The sequence below is a fragment of the Hyaena hyaena genome, unplaced genomic scaffold (assembly GCF_003009895.1).
Source record: "Hyaena hyaena isolate Hyena2069 unplaced genomic scaffold, ASM300989v1 scaffold_13, whole genome shotgun sequence".
NCBI classification, from domain to species: Eukaryota; Metazoa; Chordata; class Mammalia; order Carnivora; family Hyaenidae; genus Hyaena; species Hyaena hyaena.
The window spans coordinates 6325347-6339517 of NW_024080645.1; the positions used below are offsets into that span (position 1 = coordinate 6325347).

The following is a 14171-nucleotide window of genomic DNA, read 5'->3' on the forward strand; positions in this document are numbered from 1 at the left end:
GTCGGGTCCTCTGAGGACTCTGATACAGGCCCACTGTTCCCACAGCCCGGCAGTCGCTGGGAGGGCTGGGTGTCCCCTAGGAGTGGGGACCCGTGAGCCTCACTCGTACAACGAGGGGACATGAAGCAGGACACACGGTGCCCTTGTGGGTCAAACCCAGAGCACGAGTGGACGTCACACAGCACGAAGGCACAGGGCTCTGGGTACGGCCACCAAACACAATGGCTTTATTTACCGCCGAAGGAGGGCCGGGCCACGGCCGCGGAGGGCGCTGATCCCCCAGCTCGATGGCACTGAGCTGCGCGGGCCCAGGACGCCGAGAGCCTCACGCGGGCAGGAGGGCGGGCAGCACTTTCCCAGCACACTGGCCGAAGCCGACGCGGTAGCCATCCCCCTGGCAGTGCCCTGGGCAGAGGGGGACAGGGTCAGGGTCAGGCTCCGCCGGGCCCTGGGCAGAGGGGGACAGGGTCAGGGTCAGGCTCCGCCGGGCCCTGGGCAGAGGGGGACAGGGTCAGGGTCAGGCTCCGCCGGGCCCTGGGCAGAGGGGGACAGGGTCAGGGTCAGGGTCAGGCTCCGCTGGGCCCTGGGCAGAGCAACACCCACCCCCGGAGCTGGGCGGAGCCGTGGGGGGGGGGGGACGGTGGGCACACCTGCCCCCAGGGACCCTCTGACACTGGATCACAGCCTTCCTGACGGGTGGGCACCTCCCCCCGAGCAGGTTTGGGGTCAGACAGCACGTCTGCTGACTGATGCCTGGGCCCCAGGACCGGGTCCCCTTAGAACCCAGGCTCCTTGTCTGTGAAGCGGATCGCGGGACGGTACCCACGGCACGGGTGCCACAGACTGATGTGCGCTGATGTGTGCACACAAGAACAGTGCCCTGCGAATGCCCAGCAAGTGCCGGCTGGTGTGATGTGAGTGACAGGGCCACACGCCTGACCTCAGAGCGCGGCGCCTCTCGGGTCGCAAGGGTCAGACGGACTGTGGGCAAGGCCCCCGCACGACGCTGCACAGATAGGGGCTGTAGGCCCTCGGGTCCTGGAAACGACCGCGAGGAAGCGGAGGGGCCTGCGCAGACCAGTCAGCCCGGAGGGCAGGGGAGCAGGGAGGAGGGGCATCTGGGCTGGGACCTGGCGGGTGGATAGGAGTCCACCGGGACGCTGGGGCAACAGGTGTGCACGGGCGTGGAGGCCACGGCAGGAGACACGTGCGGTGCTCTCGTCCCGTGAGGCCGCCGTGCGGGGGCCAGAGAGGCCGGGGGCAGACAGCTCCAAAGAGCCACGGCCTGAGGCCACGGAGGCGACACGGATGAGCTTCTGGCCAGACGGTGACATGTAACAGCTGTGACTTAAAGGGAGCCCAGCGTGGCTCCGGAGGAGAAGGACGGACACACAGACACGTCAGTGTCAGACCCCGGGCCCCGGGCCCCCACACTGTCCTGCACCCCCAGGGCCCCGGGCTGCGTGGAGGCCAGAGAAGAAGAGGGCCGTGGTCCCTGCGAGGGAGGCCCGTGACCTGAGTCACACGAAGACAGCGGTGGGCCCCCCACCGGCTGCAGACGGCGGCATCCCCGGCCACCGTGTCAGACGGGTCAGTGCAGGTGAAGGTCACACAGCCAGTGGCGCCTGGAGTCCGACTGGCGTGTGACTTGAAGGGGGTGCTGCAGACCTTTACAGGGCCTTCCCTCTGGTAATAACACCCAGCAGTCGCGCGGCCCCCTCGAGCGCGCAGCTGGGAGGCCCACCCGGGTCATGGGACACGGCCGGAAACGGGCACCCAGGAAGGAGGGAAACGCCGTGGGACCCTGCGGTCTTTCCGGCCCCGGAGACCGCGGTCTGAAGTCCCGGGCAGCCAAGGCCGGTGCAGGGGGGAGGCCACAACACGCAGACACAGGCCTGGGGACGCGAGCGTGGGGACGAGAGAGGACAGACGGCTCCCCGGCCAGCCCGGAGCGCGGCACGGTCACAGCGGGGCGCGCACACCGGGGGAAGACGGCCCGGCCGCCCTCACCTGTGATGACGACCTCATCCCCGTCCAGCAGGAACTTCCTGGTCTGCCCGTCCCCCAGCTCGATGGCCTTCGTCCCCTTCCAGGACAGCTCCAGCAGGGAGCCAAAGCTTTCCGGCTCCTTCACGGCAGGAGGGGGAGAGAGCCCCACGTGGTGAGCGTGTCGGCTGCACAGGGCACGCCTGCGGAGCCTGGGGGCCCCGGGCAGGGCTGGGGTGCCGTGTCCCCAAGGCCCTGCCCCGGTGGGACGTCTGCACTGTGCCCGCTTTGTTCAGGACGCGGGAGTGCAGAGCGGCGTGCCCTGATGCTGCCGTGCCTGCCACCCCCCCCCCCCCCGGGAAAGGATCCCCCACCGACCTGGAGGCTGCGGTCGGGACTTTGCAGAAGCGACTGGCACACGTGTGGCCCCAGACCGTCATCTCCTCGGTTTCCATGACTACCATGGGCTTATGGTGACAGGCAGGGGGGACGGGGGGCCACAGCACTGGGGCCGCCTCTTCCTGGGGGGCCCAGCAGGCTCCTTGGCCGTTCCCTGACTGTCCCCCACGCACACGGGCGCAGCCGCCCGCTGTGACAGCCTCTGTAGGCCTGAACCTGAGCCCCCTGGGCCCCCCCGTGGGACGAAGCTATAGGAAGGAGGAGCTGCAGGGGACGCCCACCCTGGGCGGGCCGTCCCTCCCGGAGGGTGAGCTGAGGGCCCTCTGGTCTGCGTAGGGGGCAGGCCCCAAGGTCATCGGAGACTCACCGGCCCGCTGATGGTTCCAGAAGCCAAGAGGTCCCCCGGCCGAAGGTTGCAGCCGTTGACAGAGTGGTGGGTCAGCTGCTGCAGCATCGTCCAGTACATGTACTGAGGTGGGGAGACGGGGCAGAAAGGTGGCTCCCCCAGCCTCCGGCCGGCGGCTCACGGCCACTCAGGCAGACGGCCTCTGGGTGTTCTCTTGGGGCCCCGACTGGCCGGCAGCAGCCACGAGCTGTCCTCCGGAGCCACCCAGCCCCCCACCCAGCTGAGCCACCTGGACCCTCACCCAGCTAAGCCACCTGGACCCTCCCCACCCCAGCTGAGCCACCCAGACCCCCACCCAGCTGAGCCACCCAGGCCCCCCACCCAGCTGAGCCACCCAGGCCCCCACCCAGCTGAGCTCTGGCTACAGCCGTGGCTCCTCTGCTCCTTCACACGCCCCCAAGAAGGCAGACCTTCTCCCTGCTCACGCCCTCAGTCTGCAACCTGCTCCTCTGTCGGCAACTACATGCCGCCCTGCGGATGCCCCTGAGCCCTGAGCTGTCGTGCTTTAGGACCTCGTCACAGCAGAGGCTTCCGGTGAGCAGACCTCGGTTGCATCCCCCCCACCCGGACCCAGAAGCAGACACGGGCAACGGAGCAGAATGATTCAAGCAGGATGTCAGGGCAGGCCCGGAATGGAGGAGGGAGGGGGCCAAGGACCACGTGGCCACCAAGGTGCTCAGATGCGGCGCAGGCCCACAGTCTCCCACACCTGCCCCTCCTGGCGACGGAAAACTTAGAAACGGCTCTTGCCCAGGACGCCCACCCCCGCCCCAGGAGGCTCCCTGATCTCTCCTCAACCTAAGAAGCCCAGGACAGTGTCTAATTCAAAGGGACACTAGAGCAAACAGGAACACGTTGATTCAGAGGACATTCAAGTGTTCAGCGACGACACAAACATGCGCCCGGCCGCACTGCTCATCAGGGAGATGCTAACTGTCCCTCACCCTCACTGGCTCCAGGGAAGGCGCCCAGCAGTGCGTGTTGCCCAGGACCGGGAGCGGCTGAGCAGCTGAAACGCTAACCTGCGGCTAGTGTGAGCACGGACTGGCACAAGCTCTTTGGGGAACTGTCTGGAAGAGCTTCTAGGCTGAGTGTGCAGGTATATGCGCTCTGTGACCCAGCAACTATATTCCTGGATACACACCCTACTGGAAAGTGCCCGTGTGCCCATGTGGACTAGAATGTTCGTAGTAGCTCTGTACTAGCCCTGAACGAAAATAACCCACATGCCCTGCAGACCAGAATGTTGTAGAATGCTCTAGAATGTTCTAGAATGTTCGTAGGAAGTCTGTACTAGCCCCAAACGGAAACAACCTGTCTGCCAAGAGTAGAACATTTACACAGTGAGATAATGAACCACTTGGAACAATCAGGCACCTGCCACTTTAGAGAAGCCCGAGGGAGGAGAACACACACCATGATTCCATCTCTATACAAAACACACCAACTTAACGGACGGCAACAGAAGTCAGGAGTGAGGTCACCCTGGCGGGGGAGGGGGTGGCGATGATGTGACGGGAGGGGACAGCGGGGGGCAGCTGAGACGCTGCAGAGCTTCCGTTCCCTGGCCCAGGTGCCGGCTGCACAGGGATGATGACTCGATGACAATACTGAGCCTCACACTTAGAATCTGCATTTTCCTCCATGCGTGTTATGCTTCAGTTAGAAGTTTGCTTAAAAAAGAAGTGACTTAGGGGCGCCTGGGTGGCTCAGTCGGTTAAGCATCTGACTTTGGCTCAGGTCATGATCTCACGGTCTGTGGGTTCGAGCCGCACCTCGGGCTCTGTGCTGACAGCTCAGAGCCTGGAGCTGCTTCAGATTCTGTGTCTCCCTCTCTCTCTGCCCCTCCCCTGCTTGCGCGTCTCTCTCTCAGAAATAAGCATTAAAAAATTTTTTTTAAATTAAAAAAATTAAAAAAAAAAGAAGTGACTTGGACCCACCGAGCCCCCAGCAGGGCAGATGCCAGAGACTAGACCCTTCCAGGAACATCTGCTGTCCCCCAGGAAAACCACGGGTCATGTCTATGCAGGCTGCATGTGGGGGGTGGTCTCTGCGGCCTCCAGAAGGAACAGGTCCCCGGACGCTCCGGGCCCAGGAAGCTCGAGGCTGCGCACTGCATGACCGCCTTCCAGGACGGACCCGACCCCCTTCCTGCCAGCCCCCACCTTCCCACGTCCAGGAGGCGGCCCAGCGGCTTCAAGGCTTACCTTAAAGTTGGACCTGCATATGGTAGCCGCCCGAATCATCCCTTCTCCTGCGGGAAACACGAGCAGCGCTGACAGGGGCCCTCGTTCCGTTAGTCCAGGTGGGGGCGGGGGGGGGGTTTGTAAGGTAAACTGCCCTGTGGCCCAAGCCTGCCATTGTCCACCATGACTTCACCACAGAGCCGTGAAGCTCGCGGCCACGGAGCTGCGACCCGCACAGGAGTGACACCCAGAGGCGGTGCGCACGTGGAAACCTACGTGCCACGCCCCCAGGGGCCCCGTGGACAGCGGGGGCATCTGTCCCTGGCCGGCTCCTCCAGGGACGGGCGGTGTGCTGCTTCACGATATAGCTGGTCAGCAGTTGTGAGACACCTACTGCACGTAGGCACCAGGCGTTGCCAGACCATTCCTCAGGGCCCACTGCCAGGACACGCCTCGCGCCGAGTCCTGGGCGCTGGCTTCCCGTCCGCGGCCGCACAGGGCAGCGCGGGGCCCCCACCACTCACGGCCCGCGGGCCCAACGGGCCGTCAGAACTGCACCCCCAGGGCTGCACTCAGCTCTAGGTCTTTCTACCTCTCCCACACTGCACCTCCTTGATAACCTCGCCCCGCCCCCCGGGCTCCCCCGGGACGTTTCTGGGCGGGCGGTGAACACAAGACCGAAGCGGCGCCGAGGGGGCCCGTGCGTAGGAGCCCCGCGCAGGACCAAGAGCACAGGGGTCTCCTCCGCGCCTGGGGCTGAGCCCCTTTCCCCTCTGAGCCGCAGTCTCCCCAAGTCTCCCCGGAAGAGCGGGACCAGCTAGTGCAGAGGGCACCACGCGGGCGTGAGCTCCGCCCACAGCTCCTCCCTCTGGGGGCGTCCTGTTCGCGGGGTGCAGGGGCCGCTGGCCCGCGGACGCAGGACAAGGGGAGAGCCATCCAGGGAGGGCGTGGCCAGGGGTCTGCGTGTGGCCCCAAGGGCCCCCATCAGGAGCGGAGGTGACACCGGCCTCGTCCTGGGTGCCAGCGCTGTTCTAAACCTTGGCAGGAATCCATGTCCTTAACATCCTACAAATGACAGACTAAGGCACAGACAGGCCCCGCCCCGTGCCCCGAGTCCCGCCGCTGAGCGGCGTGGAGTGGGCGCCGGCCACGGTCTGCGGGGCCAGGCTCTGTGCACGAAGGCTCTGCTGGCCTTGGGAGCGGAGCCGGGGGCCTGTCTGCGAGGCTCTCAGGCTGACCCGGGCTAGGGTGTGGGGGGCTGGCGTGTGGCCCCGGGGAGCAGAGCCAGGCTTTCCAACAGGCACTGGAGGGAGGGGTCACCAGTGGCGTGTGAGCGGAGGCTGGGGCGACCCTGGGGGGGCGGGGGTGCTGGAGAGGGATTCAGGCAGAGGAGGGAGGTCCTGGACTCCGTGCTTCTGGCCCTAAGAGGCGAGGGCGCGGCGATACTCCGCCAATGCCCTGCGGGCCAGGGTGGCCCGCGGGGTGTCCCTTCCCCCTTTCCTTTGCGAGGCCCCACGTGGCTCTGAGGCAGCAGCAGGTGACAGCATCCGGCGATGGCACTGGGCGCAGGGGCCACCCGGACACACCCTCCGAGGCCGTGACGGTACCTTTCAGGGTGACAGAGAGGCTGATGTCGAACGTGTAGGGCCGGTCGTGGCGGAGGTACGGCAGGGGCTTGGGGTCCTGTGAGGGCACAGCAGAGCACAGAGGCGCCGGCTGGCGGGCTGCGCCGGCCCAGGCACAGGGGCCTGACCTACAAGGGCCGTCCCTGGACGGCAGGGTCACCGGCAGTCACGCGTACCGGGCTCTGGGGGCGCACCCGCAGGACAAAGGTACAGGGGTCATCAGAGACGCCCCTGAAGGCCAGGGACGTGGGGGGCCAGAGGTGCGGGCCAGGCCAGCGGGGGCGGCGGCCGGGTGCAGGACGCGGGGAAGGCCGCCGAGCCCCGGCCACGAGTCCGCACGTCCGCCCAACGCGGTGTTTTCCTGAAGCGCCACACGAGGTACCTTGGGGTGATTTTAATGCTCATGTGTTTTTTTACGATGAACTTGGTGGCTCGTGACAGGAGCAGAGACGTGGAGTAAAAGATGATCCTAAACCAAAAAACAATCCATCTCTTTTCTAAATACATTTGAGTTTAAAAACGGGAGCTGCTTTACAGGAAAACATCAAAGACACAGCAGGTGGACGCAGCCACAGTGTGAAGACCCCGTGGGCTCCGGGGAAGGCGTCTGGGAAGGTGGAGATCTCACGGGACAGGAAGGCGCGGGAGGGGTGCGGCCTGGCGGGCAGGCAGGGGTCCGGCCAGGGAAGGGGCAGGTGTGGACTCCCCCAGACAGGGAGGGGCCGTCTCAGGGAGGAAAATGTAGGATGGGGACAGCTTCGTGGGGGATCTGCTCGCAGGGAAAGACCCCAAGCTTGCTTTCAGCACAGCAAACGTGAGCTGGGGGAAGTTGGGGGGGCGTGTGGTGCAAAACCCCAGCGGGGGTGGGGCGGACACCAGGGGACAGTGTTGGGGGGACAGCAAAGGGCCGTGTGTACCTGAGCATCGCAGGCCTTGGGGAGACGTGGGAGTCGGGGGGCAGAGAGCCAGGGAAGAGCAGGGGGCACTGGAGAGGTCACAAGGCGGCCCTGTGGGACCACTCGGGCGGGGGGGGCACCTACTGGCCGCTGGCTGGGTGGTTGGGGGGGCCGGGGACGGGGTGGGGCCTGCGGGGATGGGGTGGAGCCTTCGAGAGCCAGTGGCAGGAACGGCCAGGATGGGGTGAGGCCTACAAAGTGAACCCCCAGGTGCCTGGTTCTAGGCTGCATTCTATCAGGTGGGCTCCAGGCGGCGCCATCGCACAGAACTCTGCCACCTGGGGAGCTGGGCAAGGGGCCGACACTGGCCAGGACCCCTTAGTCTCCTGCCAGCCAGTCCCCCTCTCCCCCCACCCGGCCTCAGCGGATCCTGATGGTCACACAAGAAGTGTGCGGGGGGCAGGGAAAGCCCAAGGCGGGAGGAGCGGCCAGGCGGCCTGAGGTCACACACTGCCACGCTGGGGGCACAGAGCTACCCCAGAGTCTCCATGCCGGAGTCTCCGGCTGGAGCGCACGCGGCCCCGAGGCGGAGGGGCCTGGCTTCGGAGCCGCCGCAGGCTGAGCTCACCTGCTCCGGGTTGGGCACGGCGAAGGGCAGGAGGGCGTCCATGGGCACCACCCACGGCGAGATGGTCGTGCCAAAACTCTTCCCCAGGAACGGCCCCAGGGGGACGTACTCCCACTTCTGGATGTCTCGAGCTGCGGGGGAAGGCGAGCGGGGCTGACACAGGCTGCCAGGGGCTCACGGGAAGCCCCCTCCCCCGCGGCGTTGGGCCCCGGCCCGGCTGCGCGCGGCCGAGGGGCAGCAGCATTCGGTGCCCAGGTCACCGCGCCGAGTCACAGCAAAAAGAAGGCTGACCCAAGGGCAGGCGGGCCGTCCCCCCGGAAGGCACTAGAAGCTCATCGTCCACATGGGAGGCAGACGCTTCCCCGGACTCTGACATGAAGCGTAGGGGCCGAGATGGTCTGGACGCTGGGCTTAGCTCACAATCTCAGCCACTGACTGAAATCTGTGTGCCCGACCCCCTCGCGTGTGGCGTGGGAAGAGCCATGTCACCAGAACCCTGGAGAGACTCGGCACGGAGCCCAGCACATGCGTGCTCACAACTGCCAGCCGTGAGGTCAGCCTTGTCCCTACGGAACTTGCAAGAAACTGGATCAGAGAGGGGAGGTCCCTGGCCCAAGGGCTCAGAGTGGACAAGTCTGCATGGAGCCCACCGACGCCCCCGCCCCTGACCCGCACGGGACCCGGAAACCATCGTGGCCCGGTGACAGCGTCCCCACACCCCGTCCTCCCCCAGGCAGAGCGCCCACGGGGACGCCACGCCCCGTGATTACCGCTCCAGTCGTTCATAAGGACCATTCCGAAGATGTGCTCGTGGGCCCTGGAAATGGGGATGGGCTCTCCCAGGTTGTTCCCGGGGCCTACGAAGAAAGCCTGGCGAGGGGACAAGGGATTAGAATCCGGTTCCCCTCCTGCCCCTCACTTGCCCGGAGGGCAAAGGTCGGGCATTTCCAAACCCCGTCCGGGGGCCAGGCCTGCAAACCAGCTGGATTTCCGAGTCATGACCCGCGCTCGGGCAGGGAGACAGAGGCCCCCGGCCCGCCCTGCCCCGCCCCTCCCTCAGCACGCCCCAGGCCCCCTGCACACACCCCACGAGCCGCATCTCAAGGTGTGACAGCTGCATGAGGCTTGTGGACGGCGGGCACATCTGGGCTCGTCCTCAAGCCAGGGGGGTCCAAAGTGTCCGCAGTGCAGCCACGGACAGAGCCAGATGCCCCCCCACCCGGAGAAAACCATCACCACGGCCAAGGGCGGGAACCAGCAGCAGCCGAGGCACCATCGGAGGGAAAATTGGGGGAACGGCATCAAAATCACACAGAATCAGCGACATGTGTAAAACCTGACCCAGCTGTATTTTTTTAATCAAGACTTAAAAACAGAAAAAAACCCAAGGGCTCCCACTTATACAGAATCTGGTGCCCGTCGAGTGGAGGAAATCTGTGCCCCCCATCCCTGCACACAGTTTCCCTTCCTGTGCCCCACCTGCTGTCTACCCCCAACGGGGGGTCCATCTGTGTGCAGGGGGCCCTGTGCCGGCGCCTCGGGCTCATGGACCCCCTCTTAGGGGCCCCATGGCACCCCCCTGCACGAGGGAGGGGGCTGGCTGGGACTGGGGGCTCTCTGCAAGTGGCCACACATTCCTCACTCTGGACGGAACCCCGAGAAATCACAGAGCAGGACAGGAGACGTGTCCCCACCCTACGAGGTCGCCCCCAAACCCTCGGCCCCACCCGCCATGAGGAGACACCCAGGGCTCCCCCAGGGCTCCCCTAGAGCCACGGGTGCTGACTGTGCGGAGCCCCCCATCTGCCTGCCTGTGCTCCCGACCCGCGGGGGGCCTGTCTCCATGACAGGCCACTGACCCCAGGGGGCTGGAGACCCTGCCCTGCAAGCAGAGTCCTCTCCGTCCCGGTCCCCGCACCCCGGGGACTTCCCAGAGTCCCGTGATGCCTGCAGCGTGAGGGAACTGAGAGTGAGTGTCAGTGCCCTGGGCGGGGGGGGACACTGTGGTGCAGCCACATGGGGGACAGTGTGTTCAGGGGGTCGGGGTCCCCCCGTATTCCCGCGCACAACTGCACATCACTCTACAACTACCTCAAAATAAAGGGTTTAAGGTGAAAAAATGTGCAGCCCTGGGTCTGAGCCCAGGTCTGAGCTCGCGTGGGCCCGGCCACAACCTCGGGGGCTGAGAGACGCACCTGGGTCCTGCTACGTGTAGGGTTTATATTCTTTATTAATTTGTTTCAGGTTTATTTGTTTATTTAGAGTGTGTGTGTGCAGGGGAGGGGCAGAGAGAGAGGATTCAGCACAGAGCCTGATGTGGGGCTCAGACTCCCCAACCGTGAGATGGTGGCCTGAGCGAAACCAAGAGTCTGACGCTCAGTGACTGCCCCCCCCACCCCGCCCCGCCCCCCATGCCGGGCCTCTGGCCACATTCACAGCGGCCGGTCCCCACCTCACCTTGTGTTGTGTGTGTTTCGGGGGAAGGGCTCCCCGCATGCGAGCGCCCACACCGTCGGCCGGGGCCAGGCCGTCTAACACACGCCTTCTCCGTGCTCACTGACGCTCGCACTACGCTCGAGGGGGGTTTAAACAGCGAACGCACCCCGCCAAAGCCCAAAGATGCAAAATAACGTGGCTTTCCATTGTGAGAACACCACGTACGGTATGAACGGAGCAGAAGGCGGAGCGTGGCCTCGTTCGGGCCCCGCAGGGGACACACACTGGGGCCTCGAGCCCTCTGCCCCTCCGTGTGGGCTCCGCCAGTACGGCCTGGAAGTTCCCGGTCCCTTTCAGCAGCAGGAGGCTCAGACACGGAGCTGGGGGAGGACGGAGGCGGCCCTCCCGGAACCTTCCCGCCCGACGCCGGGCCCAGCCGCCCCGGGGAGCACGGAGGCCCCGCTCACCATCTCCAACTCCATGTCCAGGAGCTTGCAGGCGCCAAAGACAGGGGGCTTCGCTGCAAGATACCAGAAAAGAGGGGCTGCCGTGCGCGCCGCGCCACGGGACCCGCCGCATGGGGACACGGAGCAGGGACTCGTGAGGGTCGCTTACCGTCGTCGGGTCTCATCTGCCCCGTGGGCCTTCGGATCGGCGTGCCGGACACCACGACGGACGAGGCGCGGCCGTGGTAGCCCACTGGCAAGTGCAGCCTGCGGAAGGCAGTGGAAGGCGGTTACCGTGACACACGGTCAAGTACATGCCCACGGTTTTAAAACTAAAAACTAAAAGGAGTCCACATATACACGTGGTTCAGAGCCCACGGGGCATCTTAGGGGGGCTCAGTCCTTTGAGCCTCAGGCTCTTGGTTGTGGGTCAGGTCATGACCTCACAGTTTGTGAGTTCAAGTCCCGAGATGGGCTCTGTGCCGACAGCATGGAGCCTGCTTGGGATTCTCTCTCTCTCTCTCTCTCTCTCTCTCTCTCTGTCTCTCTCTCTCTCCCTCTCTCTCTCTCTCTGTGTCTCTGTCTCTCTCTCTCCCCCTCTCTCTCTCTGCTCCTCCCCTGCTCACTCTCTCTCTTTCTCAAAATAAATAAACTTTAAAAAAAAAAAGTCCAAAAGCACTGCTGAGTGTCCCATCAACAAATGCATGAGCAAAACGTAGGCTGCACGAGCCACGGACACAGCTCAGCACTAACAGGGCGGGCACAGGGTTCCTGGCTCAGCTGGTTAAGCCTCCGGCTCTTGATCTCAGCCCAGGCCTGGATCTCAGGGTCGCGGGATCGAACCCCACATCGGGCTCCTCACTGTGGAGCCGGCTTAAGGCCCCGCCCCTCCCTGCTCTCACATGCGTGCTCTCTCTAAAATAAACATTTATAAAATGATACACGTTTGACTTTATAAAAATGTAAAAGGCCCGTATTGACAAAGACAGCGCAGGAGAAAGACGCCACATCCGGAGGAAACATTTACAACACACGACACGGCGAAGGGCCCGTTTCTATTAGATTTAAAACATTCTTTCAAATTAATGAAAGGACAGTGACCACAGGAAAAGGCTGGTGGGGAGAGCGTGCGGGAGTGTCTGTGAGAGGGCAGGAAAGACGGACCGGCGTGGTGCCCGGGACAGGGGGGTCGGGCTGGGCACGGGGAAGGCGCCCGGGCCGATCACAAGACGCACGGGCCTCCTGGGTGATGAAGGACACACACACACTAACCCCAGGCCGGGCTGGGGACCCGCGTCGAACACCGAGGGCCCGCCGGCTCTCACCTGCGGCCGAAGTGGCCCTGGCCCCGCACCCGGCCTGGAGCGGGCACGGACCGAGTGCCCCCAGTCTGCGCACCCGCCAGATGTGGCCCTTCCTGCTGGCCCGGGGTGCCCGCCGGCCACTGGGTCCTGAGTCACCGCCACATCCAGAGGACACCACAGATGGCAAGGGTCTCTGCTCTGGGTTCCCCGTGGGGCATGGCCTTGACCCGGGGCCTCCGAGCCGCCTCTGGCCCCTTCGAGGCTTCTTGGAGCCTGTGCTCCCTCCCGTGACCTGGGGCTGAGGTCAGGGCCCTGGAGACCCCGCGAGCAGCTGTGTGACTCTTGCCGTGAGCGACCACGCTTAAGACCCAGGTGTGAGAGTTTCCAGACAGCGGGTCGGGCGCGCCCGCAGAGCCAGCACTCGCTGACCAAGGGGCCCAGACGGACGTCGCACGCACGGGGCTCGGGGACGGAGCTCCCAGCCCTGCTCTCCACGCCAAGGGGGCACTGACTGCCCGCACGCGGGGCCGCGCCCTCCCGTCCCTGCCCCGAGAAGGGCTCCTTAGCTTCTCGCACTCGGCCCGGACGTACCAGTTTGGCATGAGCGCGCTCTCGCTGCCCCGGAACATGATGCCCACGTTGGTGGCGTGCTGGCGGGAGGAGTAGAAGTCTGTGTAGTCACCTGCGGAGGACACACAGCAGACCCCAGGGGTGGCCGGACGCCCGGGGCAGCGAGGGGCCTCTCCTGAGTTCGCGGCCTGTGGCCGCTTCCCACAGCGCAGTCCGGGCTCCCGAGGGGAGACGGAGGAGGGGGTAGGGGTGGGAGGAGGGGGAGGAATAGGGAGGGGAGGAGGAGGGGGAGGAAGGAAGGGGAGGGAGGGGGGAGGGGGAGGGAGGGGAGGAGGGAGTCACACCAGCATTTACTTTAGAATCCGCCGCAGTTTGCAACACGACCCCACGGCCTGGGAGGAGCCCAGGGCAGAGCCCACCCCCCAAATTAAAAAATACTAACTTCACTATTTCTGCTTCTTGTTTGTTTTCATATGTCTGCGTGAGTCTCCATCACCATCACTTAAAAAGGGGCTGGACAGGGTGGTGTCCGCAGGGCGGTGATGGGGAGAGAGGAGGCCCCAGCCCCTGGCGGTGCCTGCAGTGAGTCTGGGGCCTCGCGATTCAAGAAGGCAGCGTCGTGTGCTTGGTGCCCCTCACGGACACTTAAACGTCATTTGGACGCTGGGGCACCGGGGGCTCAGTCGGCTCAGTGTCAGACTGCAGCTCAGGTCATGACCTCCCGGTTCGTGGGCTCGAGTCCCGCGTCGGGCTGTGTGCTGACAGCTCGGAGCCTGGAGCTGCTTCAGATTCTGTGTCTCCCTCTCTCTGCCCCTCCCCTGCTCACGCTCTGTTTCTCAATAATAAATATATTAAAAATTTTTTAAAAACCTGTAAGGCTTCCTTAACTAAAAGTTTATTTTTCTTTAATAAAAAATACGGGGTATGAAAACCATAAGGGCAAGAACAGCGGAAACGTGGGGAGGAAACGGCAGTCGGGGCGCACACGCGGGGCCTGCGCGCAGAACCTGTAGAGACCAGAGACAGACGGACGGACAGCGGACGGACAGCGGGGCCGGCGCGGCAGCAAACAGGGACGACGGGTCTCAAGACTGGGTGCGGCAGGGGCGGGGGGGGGCTGCGCCGGTGCACACCGCACTAACCCCTCCAGACTGCGGCCTCACGGTGGGGGTGCGGCCGTGTGCATCGCGCCCCCGACCCGCCACTCCGAGCAAGAGTGCGGGGAAAGGAGGAAGGCGGGGAGCTGGTCCGAGCGGGGGGGGGGGGGGGGGGGCACACGTCTGAACTCC

The 14171-nt window shown here is 64.8% G+C and overlaps 1 protein-coding gene across 1 annotated transcript in view; it reads right to left on the bottom strand.

The window, feature by feature from the left end:
* Positions 1 to 198: 198 nt before the first annotated feature.
* Positions 199 to 14171, bottom strand: part of FAH (fumarylacetoacetate hydrolase) — a 16105-nt gene continuing 2132 nt past the window's right edge. The window contains exons 4-13 of the mRNA XM_039216592.1: positions 12904 to 12994; positions 11178 to 11275; positions 11030 to 11082; positions 8897 to 8996; positions 8127 to 8257; positions 6585 to 6660; positions 4999 to 5045; positions 2753 to 2854; positions 2011 to 2128; positions 199 to 405 (exon numbers count right to left, since the gene is read on the bottom strand). Coding sequence (XP_039072523.1) covers positions 326 to 405; positions 2011 to 2128; positions 2753 to 2854; positions 4999 to 5045; positions 6585 to 6660; positions 8127 to 8257; positions 8897 to 8996; positions 11030 to 11082; positions 11178 to 11275; positions 12904 to 12994 — 896 coding nt within the window. The 3' untranslated portion in view covers positions 199 to 325. The remainder of the gene's footprint in view (positions 406 to 2010; positions 2129 to 2752; positions 2855 to 4998; positions 5046 to 6584; positions 6661 to 8126; positions 8258 to 8896; positions 8997 to 11029; positions 11083 to 11177; positions 11276 to 12903; positions 12995 to 14171) is intronic.